The sequence below is a fragment of the Tasmannia lanceolata genome, unplaced genomic scaffold (genome assembly GCF_043159265.1).
Source record: "Tasmannia lanceolata isolate RefF3 unplaced genomic scaffold, GAP_Taslan_0.1 ptg000016l, whole genome shotgun sequence".
Taxonomy (NCBI): domain Eukaryota; kingdom Viridiplantae; phylum Streptophyta; class Magnoliopsida; order Canellales; family Winteraceae; genus Tasmannia; species Tasmannia lanceolata.
In genome coordinates, this window is record NW_027518693.1 from 6,212,932 (window position 1) to 6,221,504 (window position 8,573).

General features: G+C 38.6%; 1 protein-coding gene across 2 annotated transcripts; it reads left to right on the forward strand.

The window, feature by feature from the left end:
- Positions 1-509: 509 nt before the first annotated feature.
- Positions 510-7,456, forward strand: LOC143848977 (transcription factor BHLH062-like). Of its 2 annotated transcripts, none has more exons than XM_077358016.1 (5): positions 510-638; positions 1,710-1,817; positions 2,636-2,754; positions 6,219-6,346; positions 6,533-7,456. In XM_077358016.1, the coding sequence occupies exons 2-5, from the start codon at positions 1,774-1,776 to the stop codon at positions 7,016-7,018; spliced, it is 777 nt and encodes a 258-aa protein (XP_077214131.1). In that variant the 5' UTR covers positions 510-638; positions 1,710-1,773; the 3' UTR covers positions 7,019-7,456. The 2 variants fall into 2 exon arrangements, with proteins under 2 accessions (XP_077214131.1, XP_077214130.1); XM_077358015.1 differs by having other exon boundaries at positions 532-752.
- Positions 7,457-8,573: the final 1,117 nt, after the last annotated feature.

Below are 8,573 nucleotides of genomic sequence, written 5' to 3' on the forward strand. Positions count from 1 at the left end.
TTGTCGCCTTTTACTACATTCCTTCAGTTTTTTTTCTTAATTTTTATACTTTGCTACCATTTTCCATAATTTCTCATTTAAAACTTAGTACCCCATGATTATTATTTATTGCTAACAACTTTTTCACAAATCGTACTTTTGCCAATCTTTGCAGTTTGTACCGGGTCGATAATAAGACAAATCTCTCAAACAGTGAATATAAATGGTTGGCGAAGGTGGTTAGCAAATCCCTGTACAAACAATAAAAATCTTAAAAAATATGTCAAAAATCCGGGTGACCCGCAGATTGACCCGGCCCGTACATGGCCCATAAAATTTTCCGGGTTATTTTGACCAGGCCCGCCCCGCCCCGCCCGTTTGCCAGGTCTAAAAGTCCCTACAACTGGTGTGTCTTCCTATCAGTTTGTTCATTGCGTGTGGTTTCGACGTAGTTCCATCAAAGGTCCAAAAGCGAGAGGTGGGTCGAACACGATCCCCCTCCCACGTGGCAGTCACGCACGCGCTTTTCTAATCTCTCGTTATAAAAATGCGAGTGGCTTCCACACGCGCCTCGTGTGAAAGGAGGGCTCTCCACAGTCTAATTTGTAGCCCGCGGGAGAGAGAGAGAGAGAGCGAGCGATAGATAAATAAGAACGAGGGTATGAAATTCATTTTCTCCGTCTTCGTTTCCTTCACCCTCTATTCTCATCTTATTTGGTTTACTTGTGCTACGAAATTACCTGTTTGAGAGGCAGTTTCTTAGGGTTTTGAAGGTAATAATTCCCTAGTCTTCTCTTCTTTATATTTTATTAACCCTAATGAATTTTTCATTTTATTCTCACTCGCATGATTTAGGGTTTTTTTTTTAAAGTTAAGATTAGGGTTTGTTGTTTAAGGAATTCTCTTGTTGAGATTCTTTAGCTCTACTTTAATTTCGATCTGCATTTGGTTGATTTTGGTTTGGGATTAAAGCTTGTGGGAGGATTTTATTTGCAGATTATATGATTTTTGGCTCTCTTTCATTATTGTTTTCTGTGTCATCGGATTATTTTATTTAATTTTAATGGATGATAATTTGTTTTGGAGAAATTTCCATTCTCTATTCTTCGTTTTCTCTCTCTTTTTTCTGTTATGTTTTTAAGATTTCGATTTGAATTGGGGTCCATTTTTTTTTAAAGATATTTCTTGTGGTTGAGGGGCTTTTTTTTTGTTTTACAGAAGAGGAAAAGGTGGAGGAGCATTAGAATTATTCTAGTTCAAGCCACAATATTTTTTTTTTTGGGGGGGCACGTTTTCATATTGGATTTTCTGTATTTGTAGGAAGAATATTGGTTTTAGAAATTCTAGTTTTTGATAACTGGTGCTACACTGTCGAGAAATATAGGAATTTTGGCAATCCCTGTATTTCCATGTTTATTCAGACTTTCAAGGGAAAGTAATTTAAATTATTGTTTCAACTTGTTGAAATGTCTATTTTAGTGAGGAATCAGCTTTCTTAATCTGAATATTGCTTCTATGGTTTCATCTTGATTTAGTTTTGAAGTATTGCGTTTGATTTGCATTTCTGGAAATTCTTATTCTTTGCTTCTTTGCTAAGAACGCAATCCTATTGTGGTCCTTATGTGTTTGTGTGTGTGTGTGTGTGTGTGTGTGTGTGTGTGTGTGTGTGTTCCTTATGTTTATTTGGGCATCATGAAGAGAAGCTAAATCTAAGTTGATGGGTTTCACAGGTTCCTTTCTGGTACTTCTAACTGATTATACTACCTGATCACGGTGACAGAGGTTCCCATTACCATGACTAAAGAGGCTCATTTGGTACCTGAAAAATTGAAGATCAGGTCAGTGATTAGATATTACAGATCTTTAAATGGTAAACTTCATGTTTTCAAACAGTGAGGGGTTCTATAATAGGAATGACATTGTCTCAAAATTGAATTATTATAAAATTGAAAGGGACCTGGATGTAATCTAATTTTTTTTAATGGCAACTGGATGTAATCTAATTGAAAAATTGGATTACAGACTTGAATCTTTTTCAAACTTCTTAGAAAATCTAGAGAATATAAATAATGCTTGACCTCAAGAAAAAACTAAAGAAAAAAAAAAAATGCATGGCCGATGAAATTTAGAGGATCCCCATACCTTTTCATATTTGTGACCCATATCCATATCTGGATAACATAGTAATACAAGAGCTGGACCAACTTAACACAACAGCCTTCTCGTTATGCTACAAATGCTTATCTAGCCATTTTGCCTGGTGTTAGATGAAATCAGACCTTGTGATTGTATGTGGTATACACAATGGCACTAAAGGTTTAATCTATATTCATATCAAGTAACTATCATCCACTTACAATAGGTCAGAAAGGGGTTATCTCTGTGGATTGTTTTTCTCTCTAGAGTTCTTCAATGGTTACTATGCTTGGGGAGAATCTATACTTAGGATAGCTCTACCTCCTTGGCACTTTCAGATGGCTCCTTATTGTGTAAAAATGTGAATTTTTTTATCCCACTTCTGTTTGTTTATCATCGTTATTTTGGTGGAAGAATTACAATTAGAGCTCTGAGTATCTTTTGCGTGATGATATGATGTGTGTAGACTCGTGCTGTTCTCTCATATTGATTCTATATCCGACACCTTTTCATGATGCAGGTCTTCCACTAACAAAAAGAACCCAGGGAAAGTTCCAAAGAAAATTCACAAGGCTGAGAGGGAGAAGCTGAAACGTGAAAATTTGAATGAGCTCTTCATTGAGCTAGGCCATGCACTTGGTAACTTTTCCTGCTCTTGAATGTCTTTTGTTGTCATCTTTCTATGATATTTTATTTGCAATTAAAGCTTGGTCTTGACAAATTCTTTGGATAGATTTGATTGAGGTTGGTTGCTTTGTTCAAATTGAAAAAAAAAAGAAAAAACTTACATAGTTTTTGTGGGGTAGTTATGATCTCTAATTTCCCTAAATTTTAAGGAAAGACCAAATTATACATGCCATCGTAGGATTTCTTTTCTCCGATGAATTGTAGATGAAGATGCGCACAGTTACTTCTGCTTTCCTTAGGAAATGGCTAACTAATATATATGTGTATGTGTGCGTGCAGCTGCTCAGATAAGCTTATCTGAGCAGAGCTCACAAACCATGGGGGGCCCACATTTTTTGGGGGATCCAAAGCATTCATTTGGAAGGCCCTTCCAGGATAGGGTGTGTACCAAAAATGAGGTCTATAGGATCATCCTAACCCAATCAAAGGTGGAGGGGGAAATGGACAGATACTGTGTGTCCATGTTTCTGCTCATTTTTCCCCTCCATAAATGGCAGGGTTAGAATGATCCTATAGGGCTGATTTCCCACATTTTTGGGGGGATCCAAAGCATTCATTTGGAATGCCCTTCCATGGATAGGGTGTATACCAAAAATCAGGTCTATAGGATCATCCTAACCCAATCAAAGGTGGAGGGGAAAATGGACAGATACTGTGTGTCCATGTTTCTGCCCATCTTTCCCCTCCACAAATGGCAGGGTTAGAATGATCCTATAGGGCTGATTTTTTCTACACACTCTATCAATGGAAGGGCCATCCAAATGAATGCTTTGGATCCCCCCAAAAATGTGGGCCCCCATATGGTTTGTGAGCTCTGCTCAGATAAGCTTATCTGAGCAGCTGCTCACGAACCATTTCCTCATATATATATATGAGAAAAGTGCTTCAAAAACTCATGTGGCCCCACATTTTTGGGGTGATCCAAAGCATTCATTTGGAAGGCCCTTCCATGGATAGGGTGTGTACAAAAAATGAGCCCTTTAGGATCATCCTAACCCTGCCATTTGTGGAGGGAAAAAATGGTCAGAAACGTGTCTGTCCATTATCCCCTCCGCCTTTGATTGGGTTAGGATGATCCTATAGGGCTGATTTTTGGTACACACCCTATCCATGGAAGGGCCTTTCAAATGAATGCTTTGGATCACCCCAAAAATGTGAGCCGCATGAGTTTTTGAAGCAGCTGCTCAGATAAGCTATCTGAGCAGCTGCGCAGGAACACTATTCTCTCTCTCTCTCTCTCTCTCTCTCTCTCTCTCTCTATATATATATATATATATATATATATATATATATATATATATATATATATTTGAAAATAGCACATTTTATTAATAAACCAACAGCCGATTTACACAAAATTGGCGACAAGATGTCTGATAAATCCACCTACAACCACTAAATCTATGCTGTATTCAGCCCATTTGCAGCAAAAATGCTGCACAGCGGCCAACTTCCAGGCCTGCAGCCCCTCTAGCAGTAAAACAACAGCACTTCATTGTCATATGGCCTGAGAACAAGATTGCTTCCTATTTCACACCTTTTTTTGCCAACTTATCCTCATGGCTGTTTGCAGACCACTTCTTGAGGCTGAATGTCAGATGGATCAGGGAGCACAAATCGTGTATCTCCAATATTATGTCAGCTAGCTGCCATGTCCAATGCCCTTATTCGTGTCCCAAGCTAAAATATTCGCCAAATCTCCTTTTACAATAGGAGGGTCATTCATGGACATAACAAACCATCTTAATCCCCATTGCAACTCTTGTGCTTCTGCTTCATTAGATCCACAAGACCCAACCAGTCCTGAAAAGTATTGAATAATTTAATAATTTAAAATAGTAAGGCAGAACTATTGTCAATTTGTTGCTAAATCTAGTGTTCAGATCATGTAAGGGTCGTCCTACCAGTTAATTACAGTGGTTGATTGTTCTTTATTGCTGTTTAAGATTTTGGGAATGTCTTTCTGTCTTCTCACAATGGGCATCTATTTCATTGATGAAATCTTAAGCAACTTGGAGGAGTTCGTGCCTTGGAAGATTGAAAATATCATGGATTGACTAGAGATATGTAGGTTCCTTATAGAGATGTGAATGAAACTGCAGGTTTTTTTTTTTTTGGACTTTATTAATTAAGAACCAGTCGTACTGAAAGATTAAAGGGACAAGTTGTTCCCCAACAATATATAGTGTACATATGCTAATTCACGAGATACACTGTTCTAAAAGCCTGGACCATGTTCCTCTACACATCGATGAAGCAAATCTCTTCCACATGGCGTAACGCCATTCCAGCCTTTGCTAGTTCATCAGCCTTTTCATTAAAGGACCTGTAATTATGTCAAATGATGGGCAAATGACCTTGCAACAGTCCCGAATTTCCGAAATGATGTTAGAGAGTTTTCCAGGCCCATGGCTTCTATACTCCCCCAAGCAATCACATTGAAAGAGTCTCCCTCCACTATCAAGGGTCCGAGACAATGAATAACATACCACTTAAGTCCATACAACCATACAATATTGCTCTTGCTTCCACCTCATTTGACTCACATATTCCAGCCGGGCTTGAAAAAGAGATTAATGTATCGCCCTCTTCATCACGGATGAGGCCTCCGATCCCTGCGGGACCCGGTTTACCTCTGGCACTTCCATCAAAGTTGAGTTTAAACCAGCCATGAATGGACAGTTTCCAAGATGGTGAAGGGTGCTTTTTGACTCTTTTCTCCCAAATGATCGCCTGCTAATTTCTCAACATATTGGCCACTGAGTATGATGCTAAAAGATTGGCTGAATTTGCCCATGATATGAGATTAATCTTAACCTCCGATATGATTCTTGTGATACTCTTTTCCTTATCATCAAAGATTCTTTTGTTTCTCTCTTGCCAAATGTTCCACAATATAGCAAATGGGACCGTGCTCCAAAGGGAACGGCCTGACTCGCCGAATGGGCTACTAGGCCTGAAAAGCAATAGTTTTTAGATTGATCTATGTAAAACCCAAGAGAAACCAAAGATACTAATAATTGCATGCCATACAATCGATGAAAAAGAGCAATGGAGGAAGACATGGTTTATAGATTCTTCTGCCCCCTTGCAATGACTACAACTTCTTGCAAGAAGCACGTTACGCCTCCTCAGAAGATCGCAAGTGCTGAAACGGTAGGTATTTTAGCAGGCAGGGTGTATCTGGAATCTGCAGTATAGTTGGATGCTGGTCAACCTCAGCATCTTTTGTAATTTTCTTCTTTTTTTCAATATTTTTTTCATCTCTGGTAACAAAAGAATAAAATGACAATCTATTTGAGAGATTTGTATTATGGAATCAAGATCTTTATGCCTACTGAATATATTTTGGTACCGTTTAAAAAGAAAAAATAGTGAGTGTTTTGTTTTCAAATTTCAATTCGTCTATTTTACAGAGCCAGCTCGGCAAAATAATGGCAAGGCCTCTATATTGGGGGATGCTGCTCGAATACTACGGGATCTACTTGCACAAATGGAATGTCTCAAAAAGGAAAATGCAGCTCTGTTAACGGAATCTCACTATGTAGGTCTTTCAGACCCAGATGGTTTTCTTCCCTACTTATTCTATTTTTATGACACTTGCATCCTCTCCCCTCTTCTCTGTGCACAATTATTGAAGCGAATTCTGCATTAAGAGTTTTCTGCTTTATTTTTGTCAAGTTCCCAACCCATGTATTGTATGTTTGATTGTTGCAATTATTGGAAACAGGTAACCATCGAGACGAACGAGCTGAGAGATGAGACTATTGTCCTTGAAACGGAGATTGGGAAGTTGCATCATGAGTTACATGAGAGGATGCAGTCTGGACCCGCATGGAGTAATGGCAGGGATGTAGCTCCTTCCCTGATGCAAAATGCCAACCCAGCTGCATCATTGCCAGAAGATCAACGTACACTGCCTGTTGTAGACCCTGTGTTTCAGCCCCAACCCATTGTTGGTCCCGTCCTCGTCATCCCCCTTCATCATGAACTCCCCTCACAGGCTCCACCTAAGCCATCCTCACACGTTAGCAGACCACAGGCCCGGTATCCCACCCCCTTGGATTCGTGGCCATTGAAGCTCCTCAACCAGGAATTGTCAAAGACAAGTCAGGAGGAAGGTCAGATTAGTGGTAGCACCAGCACCAGCAACAGTGGGGAAGAAGGGTCAGTTGATAGGGAAGTTAGTCATGGTATGGTTGATAATGAAGAGTGATACATTGGTTAAGTATTTGGTCCTTTCTCATACCCAACTGCATATTCTGATCTTCCCATATTTGTTAGTGAGCTTTGGAGAAATCAGTTAGATGGTGATGGAAGCATGCCGTGGCTTATAATATATCAAGGGGTTGTTTCATGGCTTGGACGTTCTATTCATAGTTGCAGAACACATGATTTCTCTCTTGACCAGATTGAGTCAACCCAGTTCTGCCGTATCCCGAGTCAACTTTGGTGTAATCTAGGTTTGTCAACTCGATTATGAGTTTACTGTGACTCACTTGACTCTGTTGAATCACAGTCATATACAAACTGAGTCGTAAACTTTTCCTTTTAGATGAGATGGGAATGAATTTTATTGAGTTGTATGAATCAATAACTGAAACAGGAAGGAGCTCTTTTTCGACATTTCTATATACATCCACAATTTTATGCATTTATTTTTCTTAACTCATTTTTGTTACATTTTTATGGTACACGATTTCTGCTATGGAGACTATAAATTGTTTTATTGTAATTTTTCTATTTGAATTTATTTATTTTTGATAATTTTTCTCTGTTATGGAGTCTTTCATTTCTTTTGTTTTTAATAATTTTATGATTTTTCCGTATAAATGTAATGCCATGACCCGCTTGAGTTGCCATGTCAACATATCTGAGTCAAGAAATGAGGCTTAATCAAGTGAAGATCGAGTCACAAGTTCCAAACTCGGTTGGATTCAGATGTCCCTAGGAGAGCTCGTTAAATTTTTTTTCACTCATGCTTTATTATTTAATTTTTTCAGAATAATAAGGGGTGATGAGAGCCTTTGGCCCTCTTTGGATGCCACTTGAATGGGTCCTTAATTGTAATGTTGATCTTATTTGCAAATGAGTAGCTAAGGCCACTTTAGAAGCCTTAACTTATGTTACTTTTAGTTTTCAATTTTACCTTCTCATCTTCATTGAATGACTGATTTCACAGCAATTGCAACACTGTTGCTTTTTTATTTTAGGGAAAAATTGCCAATGGGGGACACACTGTCGAAAAATGGTTAAAGAGGGTTGATAACCCCCATTTCGTCCCCCTCAATTTTTCGAAAGTGTGTCCCCTGTTGGCAATTCTCATATTTTGATGTCCCCTGCTGGCAATTTTTCCTTATTTTAACTCACCCCTTCACCTTTTTTGAAATGTTAATTTACTGCAATGGAGCTCAGAACAGTAGCTTAGTATAGGAGGATTACCCAACATGAATGAGGGCCTCCCTTGTATCCAAAGAAGCCCATAAAACTGACCAACTATCAAAGTCCTTTACAAACTTATTAAATATTGCTCACTCTTTAAAGCCCTGTTCGTTTTGGATCTTGAGTCCAAACGCAAAATTAGAAACAATCCAAATCGAACAGTGTCTAGTACAAATGGTTGTTCTAATGCATACTAAGTTGGCATCTCTCGTATATTATTCAAGGAATTAGTACTAACACCACAATGTCAATTAGTCTTGTTTGATGATCATTTACCTCCTTTTAATATAGAACAGACCAGCATGGTAGTCCTGAGTAATTTTAAGGTG

Coding starts and splice junctions, on each gene's coding strand:
- LOC143848977 (XM_077358016.1), top strand. CDS start 1,774: ATGACTAAAGAGGCTCATTTGGTACCTGAAAAATTGAAGATCAG. Junction 1,818..2,635: donor CCTGAAAAATTGAAGATCAG/GTCAGTGATTAG, acceptor TTCATGATGCAG/GTCTTCCACTAACAAAAAGA. Junction 6,347..6,532: donor TGTTAACGGAATCTCACTAT/GTAGGTCTTTCA, acceptor TATTGGAAACAG/GTAACCATCGAGACGAACGA.